At 39.4% G+C, this 27574-nt stretch overlaps 1 protein-coding gene across 2 annotated transcripts in view; it reads right to left on the reverse strand.

Annotated features, from left to right (window-relative positions):
- Positions 1-11892: 11892 nt before the first annotated feature.
- The window catches only part of pmepa1 (prostate transmembrane protein, androgen induced 1), a 41240-nt gene continuing 25558 nt past the window's right edge, over positions 11893-27574 (reverse strand). For both annotated transcript variants that reach the window (XM_042407096.1, XM_042407097.1), the window contains exons 2-5: positions 25691-25845; positions 21957-22010; positions 21443-21807; positions 11893-20583 (exon numbers count right to left, since the gene is read on the reverse strand). In XM_042407096.1, coding sequence (XP_042263030.1) covers positions 20271-20583; positions 21443-21807; positions 21957-22010; positions 25691-25845 — 887 coding nt within the window. In that variant the 3' untranslated portion in view covers positions 11893-20270. The remainder of the gene's footprint in view (positions 20584-21442; positions 21808-21956; positions 22011-25690; positions 25846-27574) is intronic.

Genomic DNA, 27574 nt, shown 5'->3' on the forward strand with positions numbered 1-27574 from the left:
ATAATACCAACACATCCAGATCAGTTATTATCTGCTGTAAAAACATTTCAAATAAAAAGTAATCGAATGTATTCAAGGTAAATGTTACTAATAGAAACAAAGATTGCCACTATGTCTCCTGTTTGATATACTTACAGGACTAGAGGACAAACAGTTCTATGTATGAGGAAGAGCAAAGGTGAGAACCTTGTTGTCGGCACAACAAACAACAAACAGTTTCTGAAATGACTATATGTGTCAGAGAAATGGTAGGTAAAGAAAGCAGGCAGCTTCAGAAAGGATAACACTTCTTTCTTTCTTGCTGTAACTCAATATGATGGCAGTATGAAGCAGTTTTAGTCTCATTTCCTTTTGCTTTGCTAGTGGTATAGTACAGAATACAGTAATAGGAGTACAGTAGCAAATATCTCTTCGTGCTTCATGTTTAAAAATTCAATAGTGTATATTTAGCTCCTTTCTAGTGAGCCCAGGAGGACCATGGAGAAAAAAATAACGCATAATAATGCTCTCCGTACCTTTCCTCCTTTAGTTCAGGTAACAGATTTGGGGAATAAAGGCATTTAAGCTTGAGCCTCATCATCTTTCAAAAAAATACTAATGAAATATCATCCATTAAAACAGCAAACAGACAAAGTTAGTGACCAGCTAGTGAACATAATGGAGCATTTAGCAGCAAAAAAGACAAAGATATTTTTCCAGGAGTTGATGGAGAACAAACCAGAGCTAAAGAGCATAAATACTGGACTTACATTTGTCAGTTGGCCAGAAACATTACTCCAACTAAATGCTAATTATGCTCTTTGACTGGTGGATTTGTGAATAAGCGACAGTTTGCTAACACGTTAGCCAAAACTATTTTATAAGATGATAATACATCATTGTTGTAATTTCAGCTTGTTCTGCTGCACCTAAGTGACAAAAATAACAATAAATGCAGTAAAAAAAAAGTGGTCTGTTGACTTTAGCTAGCAAACTAAACGTTAGCTTAAGCACCAGGACAAATGAAAAGTACATCTGAATAACTTAGAGGGTAAAGTATTTAACCAGATATTATCCTGCGCTAGGTTACTGCTACATTCCTTATTGTTGCTTTTCAACAAAAAATGAATCGATTATGAGCATTTCACTCACCACTGACCATGTTTCTGAGATTAATCAAGTGTCCATATAACATTTATTCAAGAGATTATTTAAAGTAGTGTTTAATTTAGGTTTAATTACAGTGACCAGACATCCTGGTTTGGACACAAGTGGCCTTTATCACTTTGTCCACGTTCTGAGGCTGCAACCAGATCCTCCTTTGGTAAACCTCCCACATGGAGGCAAGGATCCCAGACGAGTTCTCCACCATCCTCCTGGCCCTTGATAGCCTATAGTTGTACACCCTCTTAGCCTTGTCCAGGTCCAGGGAAGGGGTGCATTACATTGCATGAGAGGAGAAAGGCCTCATCCCCCACAATGACATGGGGGACTGGCTGTGAGGAGCCAGGAAGTGGTCTTGGCTGGGGGTTTCATTTCCAATGGCTTTGCCTAAGGCGTTGCTGGAACCATGACCACCAACATCAATGATGGTGAAGCAGCACCTGTGGTCAACCAAGGCCATCAACAATGGAGAAACCACCTTTGTAGTTATAAAAGGTGGATCCAGAGTTTCATGGTGCATGGATGACCACATGTTTCCCATCCAAGACATCAATGCAGTTGGGGAACAGCCAACTTTGCTGCAATCCAACTGCGACTTCCAGCCAATCATTCTCCGTCAGACCTGGCATGCACAGAGGCTGCAACTTTACCCATATGGTGCAACACACATCAGGTATTCTTTCTGTTACTGTGGTCTTTCCAATTCTATAGTTCAGGTATATCGTTTTGAATGAGTCCCCTGTGGTTAAGTATGTAAAAAACAAAAAATGATGGCAATTGATATTAAACAAAATGTGGGACATTCTTCTACAGAATAATGTTGCAGGATTATAATATTGGTTTCTAACTATAGAATCAATTTCACAACAGTTTGAGATGGTGAGTGTCGAAATCCACTTTTCTGTGTTCATTTGACATTGATTGACCCTTGAGTGACTGAGGTGTGAACACTTGCACTAGGCTGCTACTGCTACTGCTACTACTACTACTACTACTACAAATAGTTTCAGTTTACAATGTGTAAAAGTTACATTGCCCCCTGTAAGAACTTATAGGCTATGGCCTGTGTAGCTTACTTCTCTTATGTAAGCTAATTGATGGGAAATTGATTAATAGGAAACACTTTTTAGATGGTCTACTCTAATCACTCAGTCTTGGCTATTGTGGTATACAACCTATTAAACACTTGCATAATGCAACATTAGGTTGCAAATTACACATAAAAAAAATTTTTTTTATGTGTGACATACTGCCAAATGGTCTTTGGTGCAAATGGGGTCTCTGAAGCCCATTTGGTCCTTGCTGATGTCCTCTTTGACGATTGCCAGGATACCATCAAATTGATGTGGACTCATACGAAAGTATGAATAAAATTTGTCTTTAAAAGACGGCAACTCTTGTAACAAGTGTTGGATTCTCCTAACGCCTCTCGTCTTTGAAGAATTTTGTGAACCTATAACCTTCTGGTTTTCTATTTCTTTTTCTGCACAACACACAGCAGTAACAGGTCATCAATATCCATTTTCCTGCCGACACAGCTGGAGCGCACACTGTGTGCTTGGCGCCACTGCACTGTCTACAGAGTGTTATTCTTATGTCAAATTATGACTTTATGTCAATTTAACGTACAACATTTAATGTGTTTCCTGCACAGAGGGAGTGATAATTAGGTTTCATGAGTGCCATGTAGATTATACACAGTTCTTATCTTCTTAAAGTTATTTACTTAATAATAGAAATGTTGCTGATTTTGATACAGGTGTACATTAGTTATACAGCACTGTATAAAATATATCCAAATTATTGTCTTATTCCATTTAAAGTAACTAATGATATAAGTTAAGCAGACTTTTAACACATATAATGTAAATTCCTACACACAAAAAACACCGCAAATGTTAAAAAAACAACAGTATTAGACTACATTTATCACAAAACCTCAGTGGTTGATTCCGTAGCCTGCTATTAGCGCCACCATGGCTGTATGAGGTCACATGTTGTTTTTCTCCCATGGTTCACTGCAGCTGTTATGTAAGACATGAAGATAATGGCGGTGACTTAAGTTAATCATCACTAACTTGTTTTTGGCACTATCTGTGATCTGAATCCTGTGTGTTTAAACTGTATATCTTGTTCACTCTTGATGTTGTAAATGGTTCTTAGTGAGGGCTTCTAAGGACGCTGCAAAACACAAACAGCACAGAGCACCAGAGGCTCAATTTGACCTTTAAAATTTCATAATCTGCAAAATCATTGGTTTTTATTCTCGGTGCAAAATGCAATATTTTAAGATGGTTTCAGCATTATATTTTGATAACATTTCTAACGAGAAATGTGCATTTTATTTTTATAATCTCTGTTCAGTGAATATATGTGATGTTTAGTTTGTCGTTATAACGAAGATTCTTTCAGGTCTTTCTATTGTTGCTAAGGTGGTTGCTATGGACGCTGCTACCATTGAAACCATGTAGCTTTCATGTTTGAATCATTGTCTTTGTATTATTATTATTATTATTATTATTATTATTATTATTATTATTATTTGTGATTGGCTGGTTTCTTGAGGCCATGCAGTTTGGGCCTCATTTGCGACGGAGGCTATCTTCAAGTGTTTTCATGTACACAGTCCCCTAGACTTTTTCAACAAACCTGAATTATTTCAACGCAGTTTACATTTTTGAGAGGGCTAAACAAACATGTGGAGGCCATAATTCCACAAAAAAAGATCCTTAATCACTCTTTGAAGGGTTGCATAAATCCCGCAGACAGTGAACACAACTCAAAAACTCATTTTGCTCATTAGAGTAGAATTAGAGTTTATTGTTAAGTCTTTGCTTTTTAGTCCTGCGGCCAAAAGTCCAGCAATTCAAACAATCAAGGATCTTAAATAGTTTGAAGTTGTTTGATTTTTTATTGTCACTTTGTTGCAATTTTTCAATTCAGGAGACAAAGTGTGTCTGAATGTTGTGAACTGGAATTTGAATTTGTCAGCGGGGGCAGTTGCTTCCTTGTTGCCTGTAACATATTCAGAGAGTGTGAACTGATCGCGTCATTTCTATGACGATGACAAGGTGCAGAGAATTATGGGACAAAGTTTGATTGTGAGTAATTGGGGGGAAAGCGTTCATGATGACATCAGCAGCCCGGCTCAGCTCAGATGACACCTCTAATTACAGTGTGATGTATTAACGATCAAACCAAGTCTAATAGTATATACTACACTTCCTCTATTTATTGTTATTGGTGTGAATGCTGGAAAGTATTCATAAAATACTACTTCATAACATAACACACTGCAAAAAATCTCCATCTTATCAAGTAATTTTGGCCTGAAATTGAGTTCTTATCATATTTTCTTAAAACATGAATGAGAATGTTTCAACCTGTTTCCAGAAATCAGTATCTATTGTATATCTTAAAGCAAGAAAGAATAAGGAAGGTCACTGTGCTAGAATTAAGAAAAATAAAACCTGACATGAGAAATTATTGAAAACAGGTTAAAATATTTTTTACTGCTCTGGCAGATTTTCTTTTTACTTGTTGAAAGACTTTGAATTTAAATAAAGACTTTCATACATATCAAAATGACTAGATAAGAAGCAGATTTTGGCAGTTTATGTGATATTTAGGATCATAATGTATGTTTACTCATTCACATACATTACATACATACATTTCTACGCCACACATGCTATAATCTCCATAAAGAAGATAATAAAAGGGATCTCACTGATGACTAATAATGGGTAGTGAAGTTATAATAAAGAGGAGAGTGGTATGTATCTGTTGATAGCATGCTCTGTTCCCTGCATGTCTGGTTCTGTTGACCTTGTACAATAGTGCACAGTGTGCACGCTGCAGCTCTGTTAATCTCTCGATATGACTTCAACAGTACCAAGAAAAAACATCATATTTGACTTTCTCTTGGCAATGACGGGATTGTTTGTCTGTTCGTGTTGCTGGAAATTCTTCTTCTGTGAAACAATTATTAACTCCTTGTGTTCTGGCAGCCACCGGAGCATCTGAGTGTTCTTGTTTTTCAGCAGCGTTATCTCAGGAAATAATTACCTTGCAAGTATGCAGAGCCGTGATTCTACTGCGTGTCTCAAACTGTCTGTTTTCATACAGATTTGTTATGTAACTTAAACAAACTGTGCAGGTTATTTGTTTATCCATAAATACATTTCAATATTGTAGCTCATCTGACAAGTTCCTTCTTGTTTCTTCCTGGTTTTCATGATGTATAATGTAATGTAATAATGTAAACCGACTTTTCTTGTGTTTTGATTGAAGGATTTGGCTGGTGAATTTTTATATTTTTCATATTGTCAACAAATCTCATGTTCGGAGCCAAACCAACAATGAACTGATCTACTAACAAATATTGTGTGTGTCTCCAAAGCCTGATATATCATATTCCTCTGTGCCGTAGACCTCCGTTGTTGCCCAAAAACTATTAAAAAGATGTCAGTGAGACACACCGCTGCACTGGGTGACGTGTTCCTGCGTCCCTGAGGAGAATGGTAACCGCAGCTTCTTTTGAAACATCTCAGCCATAAGATAGTAACTCAGGAATGTGATTCTATTGTCAGAGCTTCGTTAGCTTGTTGTGTTACATATCACAACCTCTTGACTTTGTGCTGAAGTTCTTTGAGAAATGTATGTAGTACAAAGCTCTGAGAACAGAACCATGTTCCTGCATAGTGGCCTCTGCTGTACAAGGAACCTCTCTCCTGAGAGTTACAATCCTATCACTGTTTTTACTCTTTGGAGCCGTTTCTGGTAATCACACTCTACAGGGGTGAAGGAACATGTCACCCAGTGCACTGCTGTGGCTCATTGATGTGTTTTTAATAGTTTTTGGACAACAACGGAGGTCTACGGCACAGAGGAATAAGATACATCAGACTTTAGATACATGCACGACACTTGTAAGTAGGATAATTTCATTGTTGGTTTGGTTCTGCACATGAGATTTGTTGACAATAGGAAAAATATAGAATATTGCAAGACTTATCCTTTAAGGCTACAAATAGAAATTAAACATTTGTGCCATGTGACCAATGAAAACTGTCCCCAAGAGAAAAACAACAGCATTGATCTTTTGTTCTAACACCTAAAATGATTACATTTATCTGACAGGGTTCATGTGGCCGTGCAAGAATATGACTTTTGTGTCTCACAAGGAAAAGCTGTTGTTATAATATGTATGTGAACTCGTTATTCCTCCTCTCTGTGCATTGTGCACTGTAATCCTCGGCTGGAATAATTCACGGTCACGGGTATACTTAATATTAAACATAAAGTAATCTTGGATTGCACCATATAAGCACAGTAGCAGTATTAGTACCTCAAGAAGAGGTAATAAAGATAACAGCTTAGTTTAAATGTGTTAGTTTCAAGCAACATTCTAGCTGGAAAATAACTATATAAGCTATTTAGAAATGTTAAAAAATCGAGAAAACTGTGTGAAATCATGTAACATTCTGTTTTTGAATACATTTACCTCAAAACCACCCATTCCTTTCTTTAAATGTCATTTTTTGGGGGTTATGTGATAAAAAAACACACACATCTCAGCACAATAAAATGAGGTTAATACAAAAAGTTTCCTCATGTTTACTGTGACAGGTTATCTGGGTCTGTGTGGAAGTTGTTTGTGTGAACATGAATGAACGGCAGCATGACGGCTTCTTCTTAAAGAAGAAAACAAGAGCTGATATCTCTGTAACGATGCTGACTCGGTACATTTTATCAGTTGTATTGATAAAATACCTCAGCTGTTATCAGTGCATGTGCAGGTGTTAGTATGCTGTTCTGTTCTGATGACCGTCAATTAAAGAAGTGAGGACAGGTCAAAGTTTTATTGTATCTTCATGGAGAAAATACTTTTGAAATGTTAAAAATTTAAATGTTTAAAATGTTTTTTTGTTCTTTTCCTTCCTCGCTACATTCTTGCTGTCCTTTCTGCTCGTTTTTCCTTTATTTTCTTTCCTCTTGCTGTTCATCTGTCGATTTCTTCCCCTTGCCTTCTTTCTTTCCTCTCTTCTCCCCCTTCATTCATTAATTCTGCCCTTCTTCCTTCACCATAAATATAACCAAATCCTCCCCTCTGTTTCTTTTCCCTTCCTTTTCTATCATTTTCCTTCCCTACATCCTTGCTTCCTTCCTAATTAACTTAACAACCTTCGGAGTCAGCTAACTGTTCAGGTCAAAGATCTGCATTCTCTAACGGCCTCATTCAAACATCAGATTTCAACTTTATTGATGTTCAATCTTTTAATCTGCTCGGCCGACTGAATCATAAAACGTCCGGAGTGATGTTTGTGCAGCTGGTGACGGAGAGAAATCATAGTTTTTGTTCCAGTCAGCTGCAGATCTCCATGTTTAGTTTTAAATTGCTGCTAATTTTTGATTTTTTCTTCATATGTTAGTCATGTTGCCTCCATGGATGAACGTGTCGCTCTGATGTTTTGGTTCAGTAAATCAATGAGATGATCCACTTCAGTTATCTCTTCTTCTTCATTATTGCGACATATCTTTTTCACAACATGTATCAGATGAGTAAACTGTTTCCTGACATGTGTCCTCACCCTGATCTCAGACATTTTGACATATGTCCCTTCTTTCTGATCAGCAGTCTCTGATGTCTTTACCACCCTGATCCTGAACTCTGGAGTCCCACAGGGTCTCTGCTCTCTCTTCACCAATGACTGCTCACCTTGACAACATTTAGCAGTTATCAAGTTTGCATGTGACAGCATGTTGACAGGCCTCATCAGCAAAAATGACCAGATAACCTACAGGGAGGAGGTCCAGCACCTTATAGCATGATGAGCTCTAGTTAAGAGGGCCTAATCAAAAATATGTCACATGGAAAAAAATTAAAAACTTGTGGAGAAACTTTCAGCTGCAGCGTGAGCCGAGCCGGGAGATTAAGAGGAACAGCGACAGTCAGCACAAAGGGAAGTTGTGCAATGAAAGGTGGACGGACAGTGACAGCCAAGGTGAGGCCTTATCAGCTGTGTGTGTGTGTGTGTTTCTGCGCAGTGAGATACATGACTGCAAGAGATGACACTGTGACATCATGGAAGGTCCAGTCGGACACTCACCCATTATTGGACGTCAGCGGTGATGCTGACCGGCCCTGGGTCATGATTGGTCGATGCTGAAAGGGAACTCCGGGTGATGTAGTGAAATATCCTGCTGCTTCGTGAAGGCTCCAGACATCACTATAACATGCAGTTTAGAGGTTTAAACTGAGAGGACTCTCCACAATCCTGAACATCTTTCATTCCTTCTCTCCTTCACTTTTACCTCCTTGTCGCTGCTTACCTGCATCCCTCCCTTCTTTCCTTTCTATCCTTGTCATTTGTCTTTCTTCCTTCCTCCTTTGCTTCTGAACCAATACACCGAACTCAGATTGTCTGCTTTAACTGATTAGCTCCAAATCTCACATTAATACTGACTTTTTTTCGAAGCATAACATTTGTATTGATGTCATTCCTTCCAGGCAGTCGTTAGTTTTCAGCTCTTTTTTTCCTTTTTTGTCAAAGTTAAGTTTCTCTTTGTGTTATACTAAGGTTTAAAGCATTACAACATTACAAAAAACAACCCTCTCCTTACAGTTAACCTTAACCAAAATGCTTTTGTTGCCTGAATCTAACCACACACAGGACTCAGGATGTGAACCCCGGTCTCTACGTCTTGCGAACTCGCCGTCCACCTCGACGTCCTCCCTCCGACTTCAGTCTGATGTTTAAATGCGGTGCCTCTTTCGTTGGAAAAACGTTGCCTGTGAACATAATCCAGGCAGCCTTGATGAAACAGGGACAACAGTTTAGTTGTATATATATGTAATTTCTTGCAGACAGGGGTCGGTGCGTTTGAGGACACTTTCAGACATCAAGAAACAAAATTCTTTTCTGAAAACACAGTTAATATGTAATAGTCGTACATGCAATGTGTCTATGAACGCACCACCAAAGAGAGTTTCCCTCCTAAAAAGCCTAAAGGAGGCATCACACCTGTACCTGAATATATTTTTAAAATGAAGCATTTTACAGTGTTGAGGTTCTTGGGAAGCAGAACGTATCTACAGTTTTTTGGACTCAGTACCTGCATGTGTTCTGCACAATGATTGCTTAGAAATAAAAGTGACATATTGTGATATATGTCACATTTCAATCAAGTTTAAAAACTATCAAAGTGTATTTCTATGGAGTAGTGAATTCATTAAAATACTGTAAATCTTAAATCTGCTTTGGATAATGTTCAGCAGTAATGATAAGTATCTAGATGACCTGCAGTCATCAGCCAAAAGTATTTAAAACCAGTTGTATCGTTGGTTTACTGGAGAATGTTGAAGCCAAGAAAGAAAATTAACAGGTTGGTAAAATTACTGAACGATCCCTGAACGATCTTTGGAATCAGTTTCAATGATCAACCTATATTTTGCCATCTCTTCATTCATCATCCATTTTATAACATGTCGTTAACTAATGCAATCTTTTCATGTCTTTTGCCAAGTGAGCCATAAAACAACTGGATGGTGTTTTTCCAGCAGACCCGCTGCCAACAGCCTGATACTAGAAAGAGACAAGATAGATAGTAGCCCGAGCGGTTTAATAACCCTGCACGGTACCTTACCGTGAGGTGACATCTGACGTAGAAACCTGGCAAGAGGAGAACAATGTGTAAAGTTTAAAGCTGTTGAGTCACTGGAATCTTACCAGTAACGGGCTGAGATCCATCTGGCTGGAAAACTATCATTTAGAGATCAGGCAGCTGCCAGCTGACACACTGGGCAGAGCTGAGATTATGTCATCGCCGACGAGTCCAAGTCCAGCCTCGAGTTATTCTGGGTCCAATCCAAGTCGTGTCTCGAGTCTGTCAGCTCGAGTCTCTGATTAAGACTCAAGTTGTTCAGGAAAGATCTAAACTTCAGGTCATTTAACACAAGTTCAAATCAAGTCTCAAATTCTTCTTCTTCTCTTTTTTAATACATTTTTACATGTTTTTCTAAGAAACATTGTTAATCAAAATTTCCTTTAGACAGTCAGTGAAATAACCTCCAAGTTTAAGGTACTAGATTGAGGTAAAAACATATTGTACATATCTATATCTAAACATCTGCTGATATGTGAGCACGTGTTCAATTAGAGACAGTCAGTCCTCAGTGTGGGAGGCCAGATGAGGTCAAATAGTGGCTTGCAGCTGATATCAAGGATTCTCTACATAGTTTCATCCCTCTTTCATTTTGTTCTTCCGTCTTCTCTTTCCATCTGAAAGCTTTAACAGCTATAAGTCCTCTGAGTGGAACACAGTCATCATTAATGTTATTAGTTACGTCTGCGCTCTTCTTGCTATGATGTGTAAAAATGTCTGCTGTTTAAAAAAAAAGGCCTAATGAGGAAAAGAAATGATTTATATGGAATTAGTGGATGTGACACTAACATGTCTCCTCATATGATTACTGCTATGATCTGGTGAAGAAGGTTCCTTCAGTTCATTCATGAGATTTCATTATGTGAGCTGCCCTTTAAACACTCATTATTAATGTTATTAGTAATATCATAGCTTTTTCTACCATGCAAAGTAAAAATGTCGGCTGTGAAAAATGGCTGTAACTGATAAAAACGAGGAGAGTTAATTAACGTCTGGCCTGACATCACACTCATCACACTCAGCTCAAGTGTTTTTAACTGTCAGTGTCTCCCTGCAGCTCCTGACTGACTTCAGATAGAAGTAAATTGCGCCACCTGCTGAACGCTGGCTGATGTTACAGCGGTCATGAGTTTGTTCATCAGTTTCAGCTGCTGAGAGGACAAAGTGTCTGAATAAATAGAAGATAAAAAACACAAATATTTTAAAGATTTTAGAGAATGTTATAGGTAATGTGTAAATAAGTAAAAAATGAGACCGGTAGTTTGTTCCCTTCACTACAAAAGTGTACAATGTTTTAAAATTTAATCTCACTGGTAAAAACAAATCTACATAAATTCAGCAGTCTCCATGACAACTGAGCAAACTCCATCCACTGAGGAAGACCATTGAGATGTGGCTGAAAGCCCTGGAAAAAACTTGCTAGTGGATCCTGAGATAAAAAATTAGGAAACTACTCAGACTGCTGTTTGTAAGATCAAGAATAAACTTTGATTAATGTTTGTTACTATTGTAAAAATCTTGATAAACGTAGTTCAGTGGTTCTTACTGTTCTGTGCAGCATTCATTCAGAAACACGTGGTTTTCCAGGGAAGTCCAGGAAATTCAGCTGCTTTTTCACTACTTTTCTTTTACCACTTTGTTTTCCAGACTGCATAAAGTTTAAATAAAATGTCTCCTCTCTTCTCCACGATCACACTTTTGATAGTTTTTGCCCTTCTGTGGGTTCACAGGTGCACCTTCCCCTCCTTCCTTTAAAGAGACATCCTGCATCCCCCTGTGAATGTTGGGAATAAGTTGTTTTTTTTTTAATTTCTTGGAATTTTTCATTAGCTTCTTTAAAAAAATGTTAAAATTTGCCAGATGTTGCTGACTGTGCTGCTGACTGAAACAAAAACACATTTCTAGCCGGATACATAATCATGACAAACACAGCGGTCGACTTCCAAACTAAAACAACTGTGATCATTCTCAAAGTTTCTAATTCCAGGAAAAACTGGAAGCGTTTGAATAAAAGGTTCATTGTTCCTGAAACACTGAGAACAAATAAATGAACAAATAAATAACCAGGAGGAGACGCTGACATATTTATAAAAGATTTTATTCATTTTTTAAATCGAAGGCTAACTGAAATGTGTCTGATTCATACCATGTTCTGTGACAACAACGATAAACCATTGTCTTCTGTTTGTAACAAACAGAGAAGAAAAATAACAACGTAACAAACCCAGCAACACGTAGACCATCCAATATAAATTAAAATAAACTGTTTTAATACACAAATAAGCAACCGTTATCATTGAGAATAAGTAGGCCTCTATATAAGTATGTGAGCCATGCTGTGACAGATAACAGACCGGATTTGAACCCTGGACTCTTTTTTTAGCGCCGTGTTCATCTTCCTTCCTGAACGTCGATGGAAGAATCATGAGCCTGGTGCTAAAACGTGAGTTCAGGGAAACGGTTTTTCTACGAGAACAGATCAGGGCTCCTACACGTTTTTATCTGACATCTGGTCTTGACAAAGATTTTACAGATAAGTGGAAAAGCTGACGATGATCCACGAGTAGTCGTATTTTTCTATCACAGCTTTGACCAGGTGCGTGTAGGAGTCCCGACCGCACGAGCTGATCTATTGTACAAGTCTCACATTTTACATGCTTGCAGGATAAAACTCAACGACGAGGTGGAAGACTTCTACAATAGTCACTGCGGCTGGACGAGCACCGGAGTGCTGCCTTGTTTAAATACACACACATACATACTGCAAACCAAAAGAGAGTGTTTCTGTATATTTTTCTTCAACATTGTCAGAGGAAAGGCGCCACGCGGCGCTGATTCAAAGAGCAGAGCGAGCAGAGAAGAACACAACGATGCAGAATGAGCAAAAACACAAAAGGAGAAAACAGTTTTCTCTACGTTTAACTTTTCTCCAGTCAGCTACCGACAAGTGCTAATAATACAAGCTCTTAATGCAAAGTTTTTCCTTCTTTAAGACTAGTCCTGGGACGTATTATCGTGTACTTAACATACTTGTCTACAGGTGAACTACAGAGTTACATAGAAACTGGAAAAAAAAGTTAACTGTAAAGAAAGCTGTTTCCCAAAAGTTCAAGTCAGGTGTGACTCTTTTCTTTTCTTTTCTGCGACAAGAGTCTCGTTTAGGATGATTCCTTCTTTGGAAATGTCTTTAACGATGCTGTGGACAGAAACGTGGGCTGTGCTGTGTGTTGGACAAACTGTAGACTGTTGGAGGAGCAGATTCTGTACAAGGAGCCAGACACTTTATTTTTTTATTCATGGCAGTCATGATGGTTCTGGTTGTGCCGTCGCTCATGTTGGGTTTCATTAAATGTCGGAAGTAAAGAATTCCTAGCTGGTAGGTTCCTGCATTTATTTTTTTCCATTTTAAAAGGAAATTAGCTGTATTAACTGTATATGCAACGTTTCAAATGCTTGTTTCATGTTTTCTTTCTGATAATATGATGCATTTGAAGGTTGTGCTTCGCTAAAAATACAACTTAAACGGAGCAAATTCTGGATTTTAGCCAAATTTCTTTCCGACATCTCTGGAACGCAGCATGAGTAACCACTGAGCTAAATTTTTAAATATTCAGCATCTTATTTCATCGGTACGGAAGCCTTTATAGCCAGGAAAAGAAAAGAAAAAAAAAATTAAAAGTTAGAATGAGAAACTGAAAAGTTAAAACAATGAGATACATAGTCAAAAACTTGATGTTGTAAGTCTTATAATTTTGATTTTACAAAGACAACACTTGGAAAATAAATAAATAAAGTCATACTTTTGTGTATTTTTGACAAAAACAACCAGCTTTCGATCGTATCGCGCAAGGAAACAGCAGTTGACGAAATCATCTTTTTTGTCAACTGCTGTTTTCAAGATGAAACATTTTTAACCTCAGTGTTTGTTTTTGTTTGTTTTGTAATTTCCAACATTATATACATTTTTTTTCTTTTTCCTGGCATAAACGAGCTTCCGTACATCACAGCCATGTAATGTCATGTTAATATTTTCATGCTTTCCAATGTCTACGTGTTTAAAAAAAAGGCAGGAGTTCATTGCACCATAGCGTGTTTTACAGACAGACGAAGTCTCCGTTGAGCCGGACACCAGAAGGCACACATGTAGACGCTGGGTCGGGCGACGTGGGAGACGTGATGATTAGGGATGGTGGCGGACAAACTGGATCACTAGGACTTGATGTTTACATGCACAAAGAAATATACTTGAACTTGTAAGTGCGTGAGCAAAATGCAAAAAAAACAAAAAACAAAGTAAGTAAGCTGTTCTCGGGTGATTGATGTATGTAAAAACGCAGGTTCCTCGATGTCGTCCCCTGACAAATCACACCGTTTGCTCTTCGAACAGCTGCGAGCGAACTTTAAAAGTGGAAAGGGCACTTAAAAGCAGAAGTAGATTTTCTCGTATTTACACGTCCCTCCCCCAGTGATCTGCAGCTTATGTGTGTTAGGTAGTTTTTACACTCTCAAGGTTGGTTTCACAAAAGAAAAAAAAAAAAAAAAAAAAAAGTTTTTGTGTGACCGATGGACTGAAGTAAAATGACCTTTTTGTGTTCTCAAGTGAATAAACAATAATAACATCAACAACAATAAAAAAAAAAAACTTACATTTAGCAAACTACGTTAAAATAGAACTAATATTATCAAAAAGGCAAATAGTAGGTGTATTGCAACGCTCTCTGCGGCATCACTATCAAAAACATCTTCATCATCATCATCATCATCATCATGACCGTCAATCTCATCATCGTCATCCAATCATCATCATCATCATCATCTGAGACAGTAAGGAGGCGTGGCTCGGGATGATTGACAGCCCAAACTACAGCCACTCACATTTTGCCCGTCTCAGCGCAGGCAGGCACACTTGTACAACATACAATAATAAACGACGAACGTTTCCGAGGAGACCGAAAGACAACCGGCCAATGGCAGCGAAGGGGGGGTGGGGGGGGGCCGGCCTGAAAGGAGCTCTGTCATTGGACGGCAGGCATCTCTAGGGAACAGGAAGAGCGTTTTCAGACAGGAAGAGGAAGGAGGGGTGAACCAGGTGTGTGTGTGTGTGTGAGATAAATGTTTTTGCTATCTTGTGTGGTCCAAAATAACAAAAAGAAAAGTATGTGGATGAGTGAAAGTGCACCTGTGTGTGTGTGTGTGTGTGTGTAAGGTCTGGTTCTTAGGTTAGATTGTTTAGTCTGCTTTGTGTGTGTGTGTGTGTGTGTGTGTGTGTGTTTAGTTTGTGTCTAGACAGCTGGAGGTCCTTCCAAGGGCAAGTCGGTGTACATTAACTGCACACACACCTCTGGGAAAAGACAGAATTCTTTGTGTGTGTGTGTGAGCTGACTTTACAAAAAAACTCTGCTGTATTAGCTAATATGCTAGCTAACTAATATTTATACTGGCTTGCAGCGAGGAGAAAGGTGTGACCAGTTCAAACAGATAAAGCTTACTGCTGTCCAAACTGGTCTCACATGGAAGCGATAACATTAATCTGGATTTGATTAAACTGTCTGCGCTAAAACTTCCATAACAACAACATTCACTTCTCAGTAACTCACACTTCTTCCTTAAAGGTTCAGATTTTTTTTCCGAGTCTGTCTGAATACTCACATACCATATGTATGTTGAAAGAGGTATTTGGTAATTGTAACCATTCCTCCTCTCTGTTCTGACTTCAGCACTCTCAGTTAGACAAATCATGTGCGAATTTTCATCCTGGAAGTCATATGTAGGTTCAATACTGGTGTTTCTTCTCAGCAACAAGCCTACATGCAGCTATTCCTCCACTGAGGAAAGGAACAATGCCAGTGAAGAAGGACTAAAAATGTAAAAAATATTAGATTTGTCTGACTCATATTAGCTTCAGCTGAACGTTAAGATGCATTTTTACACAAGGACATCGTTTAGCAGTGGCTGTAAAAAACATTAACGCTAAAGAACTATTATGACCTCTCTCTGTGTGTGTGTGTGTGTGTGTGTGTGTGTGTGATGGAGTGTGTGTGTGTTTCCCTTCCTCTCCTCATGTCTTTCCTTTGTATCGTCAGCCAGCGCAGGTTTCCCTGAAGCGAGAGATTGATCCTAAACTGTTTTTATGTCTCATATTTAAATTATTATTATTACCATTGTTGTTTTTTTTTTTACTGTGAAGCCCTGATCAGAGCCCGTCCAGCCTTCTCATACCCGCTGCGAACCCTCCGATGCAGGGAAGCGAACCGTACTAAAGAGGAAACAGCCCGGTCCCAACACAAGTATCATAACGGTGAAGGGAAAGAGGACAGGAAAGGAAAGGAAAAGGTCAATAATTTAGCGAAACTTGAATCGGGACCAGGCTTCACAATCTTATTAAGAGGTCAAAGGTGATTCATACTTTGATCCGATCATCACTCCTTTAGCTGCTTTGGGTCAAAAGGTTCATTTCATTATATTGTGATTTTTTTTTTTCTTTTCTTCAAGTACTTGTCATGAAAATAAAAAACGCCAACATGGCTGTGCAGCACAGGAATAAAGGAGACAGAGAGACAGTAAACGAGACCACAAAGACCTGACTTTTGATTATTTGCCAGTTTTTTCACCTTTGTCTTTTGTTTTTTTTTTTGAATCACAGAAGTTAAAGGAAGGACTCAACAACTGTTGTTGTAGAAAACTGAATTATGACAATATTCCCATGTCTCTTTAAACAGGAGCAAAAATCCACTTTCATTCCTGTTTAAACAGACATAATGACATCAGATCTGCACCACTGGGTTTCAAATGCCATATTTTAGTGCCTGTGTGCCTCTTATCCCCCAGTTTGTGCTTCTCATGTATTATCTTTACATTTTTCTAAAAGATAAATCCCTGACAATCTTTAAATAACACTTACTGCTGTTTTAAAGGTATTTAAAGACTCTTGTCAAAGACTCTTCCAACAATCTAGATTTTAAAAAATCCATCTAATGTGTGACAGGAAAGAGGAAGCTGCAGTTTGAACAGCACAAGGAAAATAAAAATGTGTTAATGTGCATGAACAGTAACATTCATAGACAAATATAACTGACGATAAAAACGTTACAATTTTGGTTTGTGTTGTAGTAATCAAACAAAGACAGTTACCGTCTTTGTTTGAATCAGGAAACAGTTGCAACTTGGAAAACAGGTTTAAAATCTTGTCTATTGTGCAGCAGATTTAATATTTCTTTATCTGGATTGTTAGAAAAGTCTTTAAGGTTCCTAAAAATACCTTCAAAACAGTAGAAAAATATTGTTAAAAGATGTTCTGGTCTTTTCAAAGATCACCAGGGATTTATCTTTCACATATTGTGACTCAAATGTAATGATGATACATGAGGCGTATCTACATCCATCCAGCTTTAGACACCTGTGATTCATTTGAGAAGGAAAGAAAAGACAAAGGAATGAAAGATTCACCGTATCATATTATAAAATGTCTTCTTTTTTTTTTTTTGGTCTTTAATTCTCTCTTCTCCTCAGGCTAAGCTAATTCAGCTTCGGGAGTTTTGGCTGCGGTTTGGTTCGCTCCCTGCGGAGGGCGCTGTTGCATAAAGACTGGACACTAGAGGGCGCTGGTCTATCTGTGGTACCTTAACACACTAGACCCTTTTTTATACAAGCAGCAGAGAGATTAGATATTCTAATCTTCTACTTTAGGAGCCTAAAACATCCTTCCACCTTTATTTCCACACTCTTAAACAGATGACACGAGACCAGTTGCTATTAACACTCGTGTCACTTTTCAACACTTCAGTGTGTCTAGTTTGCGACAACCCGTCTTGTGCTGCGTTCAAAACACACAAAGAGTTCTGATCCAAAACTGAAATATCCGTAAGAAGCCGGGTATCAAACCTAAATATTATTTGGAGCTGACAAAATGTTTCAGCAGAACTGAGAATCAAAAATTAAAATTTGGTGACATTAATTATCTTGTTTACTTATTTTTTTTATCCTGATATAAATCAAAGTTTTGCCAATTTTACACTGAATTTTATTGAAATTTTTTTGTACATTTGACAACTTTGGCTTCTTTTGTGAAATAAAAAAAAAGTTTGTTCTGATTTTCTTCCTTTAAAGGATGTGTACAATTTTGGAGCACCAACTCTTTGCATCTTTTAAAAGTGTGTCTCTAAAGGTTGTAGATTTTAATCTAGAGATTTAAAAGGTTCTAGTTTTAAAGTTTTATGGTGCGGTGGTGAGTCGAGGCTGGCTGACGCTGGCTGACAGAAGATTGTTGTCTCTTTCCCGGTGCAGTAAAGTGCTCAGAGATGCCTGCGAGAGAGAGAAAGAAACTCACCAGAAGGGGCTTGGTTTGAATGTGTGTTACTGTTGTAATGAGAAGGCAGGAGAGATTAAAAAGAGGACTGTGTGTGTGTGTGTGTGTGTGTGTGTGTGTGTTTGGCCGCAGCAGTGCACAGTCAGTGTATCACACATTTAGGGCCTGTAAGGCGACCTGGCTTCCTTCCTGAGTAGTTCACTACAAAGGGGACGTTCGGTTTCACTGGTTCTGTGTCGTTTCCTCTCTTTTCATCCGATGAACAAATATTCTGACATTCACATAAATAACACACAGCAGGATTAAAAAAAAACTAACTCTACTCTACCCGACTCTATTGTTACATTACACATCGTCTTGATTAGTTCAGACGTTTGTTTCGATGTCGACAAAGTCTGATTAACGTGAGCAAACTCGTATGTGCTTGACTTGTGTTTGGCGAGGTAGTGACAGCCAGCTTTGGGATTGGCGAACAATTCGGCCGATAGGATGAGAGAAAAAAAGCTACGAGCAGAGTTTCTGATTGGGCCCGCAGGTCGGACGCTGACTCGTGGTTGGCTCGCGGGACTCGGATATTTGCATAAACCAGGGATTTTTTTTTTCTTTTCTTAAAAATCACTGGTACAGTAATGGTTAATCCGAGTCCGTTGTACCAAAGTCAGAACCCTCCCATGATATGTTCTCATGATACTGGCTGCTGTGCACTGTGCGGCCTCCCCCCCCCTCTGGTGAGTCCCCCCGTGGTTCCACGTCTCTCTGGTTGTGTTTCAGCCCGGACAGACAGAGCTCCTTCTCAATATAAGTCTCTCTCACACGTTCCATCTGCGCAGACTAAAAAATAGTGCAATTCTTTTCAGCAATTATATAAATAACTCTAAATTCGTGCTTTTTAAGTTCACTCCCGGTTCGCATACATGCGTGTATATACTCGATATGTAACATATATACACGCCGACATGTATGCAGCAAACTGTTCAACGTGAAAGTTGGCACCCCGACAGATTACTGATGTTTGTTTCTTTTTCTAAAACTAGACAACATATAAAAACAAACAGGAAAAAAAAAACACATCTTTACTCATTAGAATCCATCAAGTTTAGAAAAATACCCCTACTTTCTCTATTTTCTCTCTGATCAATCATATTGCGGATTTTTTTTTCTCTTTTTCTGTGGTGAACAGTCTTGAACTTTGTGCAAACCTTCTTTAGAAAACATAAAATAAAAAACATAACTCAAAAAAAGGATTTTAGCGACAACTCCTGCATCGGTTGGTCGATATAAGGCAGAACTTTTAGCTTGAGGACTTTTTAGCACTGTGCTACAGCTGCTACGCTAGTTAAAGATAACGCTAACTCGATCTAAACTGTCTCTCTAAACGCTAACATGTCCCAGTGATACAGCTAAAGCCTGGCGCAGGAGTCGCTGCCGACGTTGGACTGTGCGGTCGTGAAAAGTGAAACACAACTAAACGGGAGTCAAAGCAGCGAAGGGGGGGCGGGGGGATTAGCACTAGAAAACAAAACAAATCAAAAAAAAAAAAACCTGGAAGAACCAAGAAGATTGCAACATTTCGCCGTTTGCCTGGATAGGAATTTTTTTTGTAAGCGTGAAAAAGACGAACAAACAAAGAAAAAGTTCTATAGAAACAAACAGAACAAGTAAATATTTATAATGAATGAAGACTAGTTGTAAAGATCAGTCTGATAGAGGAGCCATGAGGTGGAGTTGTAAAGGGAAGGAGGAGGCTTCTGTATCCGCTCTTCCCTTTCCGCCCTCTGCTCTTCCTCTCGACATCATCATCTGTTCATCTCGAGTGCTCCTCAGACAGGTAGTAGGAAGCTGTGGAACAGGAAGTATCAGATGTTCACTGTGCTCTGTAGGAGTGATGTGGTTTCCAGGAGTTCTTACCTAACAAGAAGCCCGTGTGTGCTGCTTCCCACTCCTAGCCTGATCCATGAAGTGGGGGGAAACTGTGAAACTGACCACATGTCAGCTACGACTACAACTAACGTGAACCAGCCCTTATCTTAAAACCATTCAGAGTGGACTTTACCATTGACTAGTTTGTTCCTCAGTGGTTACTGACCGTTTCCCAAGTGGCTAGCAGACATAATCCTGGTTTTCCAAGCTAGCTAGGAAAGAGGAAGCAGTACTGTCACACCTGCTGGGGCTTCTGGGATTTCTCCTTTGTGTTTCTTGCGTTCCTGTTGTCCACGCTTCCTTGTTGCTGTGGTGGAGGCCGGAGCAGACCGTGTATCAGCGAGGACGGGGGTGCTTGTGAGGGCGATAGAGTCCGATGGTTGTGGCTGGGGGTCAGGGACGTCGGGTGGTAGTAGTGCCCGATCACCTCGCTGTAAGCCGGGGGAGCTCCTTCTACTCGAGAGCCCTGCTTGTGCTGCCGGGCCAAGGCCTCCTGGGCTTCTAGCACGCTGATGCCTGGATGGACGCTGGGAGGAGGGGCCTGCAGACTGGGAGCAAAGCGACAAAGATAAATAAGACTGATGGGAGCAGAACAACAAGGACAGGAAAAATGATTACAAAGAAAAGTAGAGCACAAGCGTCTAGATGTTCTTACACAAATAGCCCGTTTCCACTGAAGGAACTTTTCCAGGAGCCCAGGAACCATTTTAGTAACTCAGGAACATTACTTCCATTTTGACCAAAGGAACCGGGATTTAAATTTAGTTCCTTGGCCATAATCCCAAAGCAATCACTGCTCTGGGGGTAGTACTCTCTAATGACTGTGTAGCAGCTGCTAAAACTTTTATACAGCTTCATTCACGCAGAAAGTAAACAATGCTTGTAACTAGATGAGTCTATAAAAAGTGAATTAAAGAGAGAGAGAGAGAGAGTGTGTATGCGAACAAGAGACAGAGGGTGAGAGAGGGCAGTAATCAACACAGATAGAAGTAGGAAATGTATTTTCTATTTGCAGTTATATACTGGAACAGAAATAACCATAAAACTATCTGCAGATCTCAGGCTGAAGTTTTCTGTCTCTTTTTCCACCTCTGCATTTTCTCCTTTATCATTCAGAAAATCCATTTAAAACACTGAAGTCACAGTTAATAAAATGGCTGTTGTTGACACCAAGTTGGTGTTTCTTGTGTGGAAATTGCATCTCAAACATCATACATTATATTATCATCATCATCACATCACCTTTTCTCCAGATATGGAGAGGAGTTTTATTTCCTGGAACTATTCGGTCAAAAAGGGGCATGAGATTAATTTTAAAAAGTAGTTGGTTCAACTTGTTCATTAATGTTTGAGTTTTCATTATATAGGGAACAGCAGTGGCGATCCAGACATCTTGTTTGTAGTTACCTGGCTTGCAGACAGGAGTTGGATGGGTCGAGGGGGTGGGAGTCGAACACTGTTCGGTTGGGCGGGGCTCTGACCGACTCGCGGTTCAGCTCCATCTGTTGCTCCGGGTCTCTGAGCTGCAGGGTGCAGGGGCCCTGGTATGGCGGGGGCTCCTCCCCGTCTGAGAGGGAGATGGTTGGGGGGAGATCGATGAGGCTCTGGGGCAGGTAGGGATACGTCGGCTGGAAGCGACTCGGGGCGTATGTGTGCTGGAAGCGTTGGGACTGGAGAGGAGGTTGGGGTTGCGGCTGGGCGTGATGAGGCTCCCGCTGTAGGTAGGATGAGGGGACCCCTCGGTCCGGGGCGCGGGGGTTATACACCTGGTGCTGTGTGAGGAATGACTTTAAATTACTGCTGAGTCACACTGTGTAACATTTATGTTTACATAACATTCATAATCTTGGTTCTTGGTAAGTTTTTCTTATATTTAGTTCAATAAAACTCACGCTACACGCTTGGTTTAAGTAAAACTCACCTCATTCAGACCACTGCTTGTTCCCGTACTCTCAGAAGACCACAGACCTCCCTCCTGTGAGACAGAGAGAACATATGCCTTAATCACTTGTATTAATTCACCTACTTAAGTTGATTTTTATTATTGAGTCATTTTACTTCTATTTAAACAAATTGTCCACAGACAAACTCGCGGACAAGTTTTTCCAAATCCTACTGAGACATGAGTCCTTTAATCCTTGATATTTTCTTAAGGTGGTGGTAATAATGTGGTTGTTGAAATCCAGGTCCTGAGGTCCTGAGTCCATGACTACACCAAGATTCCTGGCTTGGTTTGTGGTTTTTAACATTACTGATTGAAGCTGAGTGCTGACCTTTGTCCACTCAGATGTGTGGTTACCTACAGACACAAAGTGTAGGATTCATACCAGTTTAGTACTGTACCAGAAAGTGCCACCCAGTTTTCCAGTCTGTCTAGTAATACGTTGTGGTCGACTGTGTTGAATGCAGCACTGAGATCCAGTAATACTAATACTGAGATTCTTCCACTCTCTGTTTCCAGCTCTGTAATTTTATTTTGGGACTCCATTAGTGTAGCTTTGCATGATTCACAGTTCAAAAAAACTCCTTATTTATCTTACAATAGCCCTCTATGCAGCCCCTCAGTTCAGCCTCTGTCTCTAACAGGCAGTTTTAGCTCCTGTCTCTTTAAGGCCCACCTACCGATGAGCCCACTCTGTTCTGATTGGCTGCCGAGGGGCAACACGTATCAGAGCCGTGTTAAGATGCCACTGATGCAAACCCAGTGATATGTTTTCAGTTACTACTGTTTGAACATTTGTGTGCATGTTGATAGCACAGAAAGAGCAACATCAGTCACCACAACTTTAAAAAACGTTCAGACACTTGTTGGGTGTCACATGCTGAGTCGATCTATAGTTATCAAGAACACAGCACAGGTCTTTAGTCCCTCTCTCCTGGTGGTTGTCTTAAAATCACCGACAACAACTACACAGTCAGAGTCAATACAGATTACAGACAGCAGATCAGCAAAGTCATCAGAAAAGGTTGCACAGTATTGAGGTGGCCTGTAGATATTTAGGAACAGAAGAAGAATTCAACTGAAGCACCACATATTCAAAAAAGGCAAAATTTCCATAAGATATCTGCTCACATTGGAGGGAGTCATTAAACAAAACGGCCACTCCACCTCCTCTCATATGCACTCTAGCTTCACTCATAAAGTTGAGAGGAGTTGACTCAATGAGAACAGCTGCACTGTTATCTTGGTCTAACGTTTCAGGTAAAAACATGAAATCAAGATTGTGCTTGATAGTAAAATTATTGATTAAAAATGTTTTCCCTGCCAAAGACCCCATGTTTAATAAAGCTAGATGTAGTATGTTAAAAGCATTATCTGCCAAATTGTTTGGGACAGGCTGTAGCTGATGAGGAATGGGTGCTAAACTTGATAAATTTGCAGAATCGGTTGGGTGCTTCCTGTTTCTTAGCAGCTGTAGAACAGTTTGACCGTTTTTTTTCTAGCTGTGAGTAGCTGTTAAGTTCATTTGCTGCACAGTGGGACAACTGAATACATCCAAAACACTGCTAGATTTAGATCATGCAGCAGCATGTACATTTTACTGTTTGGTTAATATTCATCCACTAGAGGGCTCCAGTGGTGCACAGCACACACTCACTGCTACAATGCTTTTTTTTCAAAGTCTTGTATTTAGGTCTCAGTGACTCATGCAGCTCTTATTCCTGCTTATATTGCAATATCTTTAAAACGTTTAATTCATTTTTTCATCATTTTTTAATCTTTGTTTATCAGATTGTCGGGCAGTTAATCTTATTTATATTTTAACATACAGAAATAAAAATCTGAGAAGAACAGAACAATAAATCATATCTTATACAAACAACCAATCAAACAATTCCAAAAAGCCAGCAAACAGCATACATACACACAAAAACACACATAAATCAATCTCCTAACTTTCTGCTGCTGTGACGGCTCAATTTTCTCATGTAGATTAATAAAGTTTCATCTAGTGAACAACTGAGTGACACTGGTGGCTCCTATCAGTTATCATCAGTCTACTTGAATCTAAAACTGACTGAACGATCCACTAAGTGATCAACTTGGACTGATTTCTTCCTGACAGTCAACACGTTTGTGTCTTGATGCCTTCAGGGTCAAAACTCACAACAGCAGCTCTTCACTTTTGTAACTTTTCCAACTTTTGTGCAGGTCTTTCATTCTCTGGCGATACTTTTTTTGAATGTCTGACCGCATGTGTGTCTAATCTAAATTAACAAGGACAATGACTCCCCTGAGCTTATCAGGAGATCTTTGTGTGCTTCATCATTTACTCATATCTTACTTAAAGACCGGAGCCACACACACACTCACACACACACACACACACAGAGAGTAGTGATTCAGGGAGCACAAGTGAAGTCATATGTTTGCAGAAGCCTCAGGTGTAAGTCTGCGTCTGTGTGTGTGTGTGTGTTCCTTGAAATAGTCATTGCAAGCTACTGTGGCCCTTGATGAAGAAGTGAGTCAGTGCGTTAGCATTAGCCCGCAGCAGCGTTTAATCACTGTGATCACATGCTGTCAGTCAGCGCTCTTCAAACTGTGTTTTCCCTCATGATTCTGTCTTTCATTAAAAAGTCTCCTCGCTCGTTTCTTCAGCCTGCGCAGCACACGGTCTGTTAAATGAGGATGAATAACTATAATCACAACTTAAAGTCAACATATACTTACAGCTTTGTTTTGTCTTTTTTGTTATAATTTGTATAAATCTTCTGCTTTCATGCTGTACTACATATATTTCGTATTTTTTACTCACAAAGTTTTAATTCATTTGGTCACTAGTTGGATTATATATGGAATATTTGCTCTACATAATGGATCTAATGTTATTTTATATGTTTACATAGAGATATTTAAGCCAATTAACAAACATAATATTGCAGTTAAAGTGTCTTTGACTTCATACATGCTTCTGTTACATCCTGCTTTATTTTCCTGCATAAAAGTTGACTATGAAAACTTGTTCTAGATGTGATATTTATCTGTCTTTTCACCTCATCTTAAGTTTGGTAAAGCTTTTGTTACTTCTCAATAGGCAGAACTCCTCTGGAGAGTATTTCACTGTAATTATTTAGCCATCCATTCTTAAAACTCAGGCCACAAATCATCAGACAGCTACCTGCTCACACTTACCCACAGGAAAATTCAAGTGTAAACGTACCTAACAATCTAATTTCTTTTTGAAATCAAATCATTTAATTGTACTGTTGTTTTAAAAAGTGCTCAGTAAATAAACTGACTTGACCTCCAGTAAAGTACCCTGAAAGCACAAAGCATTTTTTATTTTATTTTAATGTGAGAGGAGGCTGAAGAGCTGAACACTAATCTGATTTCTTAAATGTCATGTGAACAAGAAACCTTGTTTCCGTAGAAAGGAGAAGATGCATCCGCGTAGTCAAAATAATTTAGTCTCAAGTCTGACAAAAACTGAAACCGACACTGAGTAGCTTGTGTGAGTCTGAAGGAAGTTGAGTTCCACAGCTGAACCTGATCTCACCCGGCGACCAGAAAACACTACCGTCACATGAAAAAGACGGAAGCAAACGGATCACTTGTGACTTTTGGGCTAGGTCAGATGTCAAAGGTCAGATATGAAGCAGTGTGGACAACATACATCTAGACGGTCAACGGTGTAAACGTGGTGTTTGACTTACGTTGGCCAGCGGCAGGTGTCTCCTGCGTGTCGGGGCATGTCTGGAGAGGAGGGAACGTGCTGATAGGCGGTAGTGATTCAGCAGGCAGGTGATGACCACCACCATCACCATCATCACCACCACGATCACCAGGATCTGGACGAACTCCAGCTGGGCTGCAAAAACACACACACACATAACAATCAGTTCACTTGTTACGAGGAGTACCACTCAGCCTGGGAACACAGTCGTATTATGTCTTCTGTAGCTTCTGGAGGAGCTTCGACTAAACAAGAGAAGATTACCCTGATGATGTCATAGTTATGTCACTGCGGTTATCTCGGCTACAGATAATGCAGATTTTTAACAGATTTAGGGAGAGTCTCATGAAAAGATGTCGTGCTAAATGACATTTGACGTAATACATCACACTTGTTTAGTGAAGAAGTGCCTGCAATCTGCTTCCTACAAACATAAAACACAACAAAGAAGATTTTCTTTCAGAAAGTCACTAAAACAAAACCTGCTGCTACTTTTTGTTATTGTGGTTTATGAACTTTTTTGATAGATTCTGATCTTTATATTTGGTTATAATAGTTGTTTGTGTTATTGTCACTGTTGCTTTGTGGACCCCAGAAAGACTAGCAACCAATTTATGGAAGCTAATGGAGATCTAAATAAAGAGTAAATTGTTTCAGTACTTTATAAATGTACCGTTTCTCTTTGGATTTGTTGATAAAAAGAAATAAAATGACATAATTAAACATATAAAGGAAAAGAGAAAACAGTTCATATATTCACAGAGACTTAAAGTGTCTCTTAAAGCGGCAGTTTACTCATAAAATGCTGTCTGACTCTAAATGAATAAACTGTGAAATGTAAATACCGCAAGGTCTCTGTATGTTTCTGTCTTGTGAGACAGAAAAAAGGGTTTTCAGACAGAGTCCAGACAGAGATGTAGTCCTTATGTAGAGGTCACACACACACACACACACACACACACACACACACACACACATACGTACAGCCAGACCAGACAGACAGGGCTAGCTTTGTTTAGAGACAGTCTGCTCTAACCCCCCACTTCTACCACCACACACACACTACCACACACACACACACACATTTTTCTCACAGTGAGCAGGCATAGGTCAGGGCCAAGTCAGACAGAGGAACATAAAGTAGCCTGCAGACAGCACACACACACACACACACACACACACACACACACACACACGTAGACTGCAGACTGGTTTCCAGACAGTTCACACCAGTTCTCACAGTCCTGTTATGTGTCCTTCTGACCAGCTAACCATTACAACGCATAAAGAGACGCAGAGACAGAGTCAGCTGACTGCAGTAACTCATTCATAAGCTTTTATGAATTTCAACCACACACACATGATTCTCATCAAACCGGTTTATTGAACTGGTTTAACCGGTTTATTTAACGACCTCTGAAGCCTATGATCGTTTTTAAAACAAAGGCGGTTTGGGCTGACTTTACAAACATTGTAGACCGGGTCACACACACACACACACACACACACACACTCATACACAAAATATCTCACTCAGGTCAAGCAGCATCAACAGTCAGAGAGGCTTTTAGTCACACAACAGAAGGAAACGTCTGACTGACGGCTGGTTGGACGTCACCTTCACTGCAGTGTTTTACCACCCAACTCCAGTTTCTGAATAGAACACAACTCTACAAAACCACTTGATTCCTGACATATAAATACATTTTACAGCAAACTCCAACTCGACTATTAGAGCAGAACTAGAGCTCCCAACAATTGTTGTCAATCTTCCAAAAGAGCTGAGCAGCCAAAACCATATTTTCCAAATATCTAGAGTCAATATATTCGAGGCACGCTTTCTTTTCTTTAACACACTCTTTAA

The sequence above is a fragment of the Thunnus maccoyii genome, chromosome 3, assembly GCF_910596095.1.
Source record: "Thunnus maccoyii chromosome 3, fThuMac1.1, whole genome shotgun sequence".
Lineage (NCBI taxonomy): Eukaryota > Metazoa > Chordata > Actinopteri > Scombriformes > Scombridae > Thunnus > Thunnus maccoyii.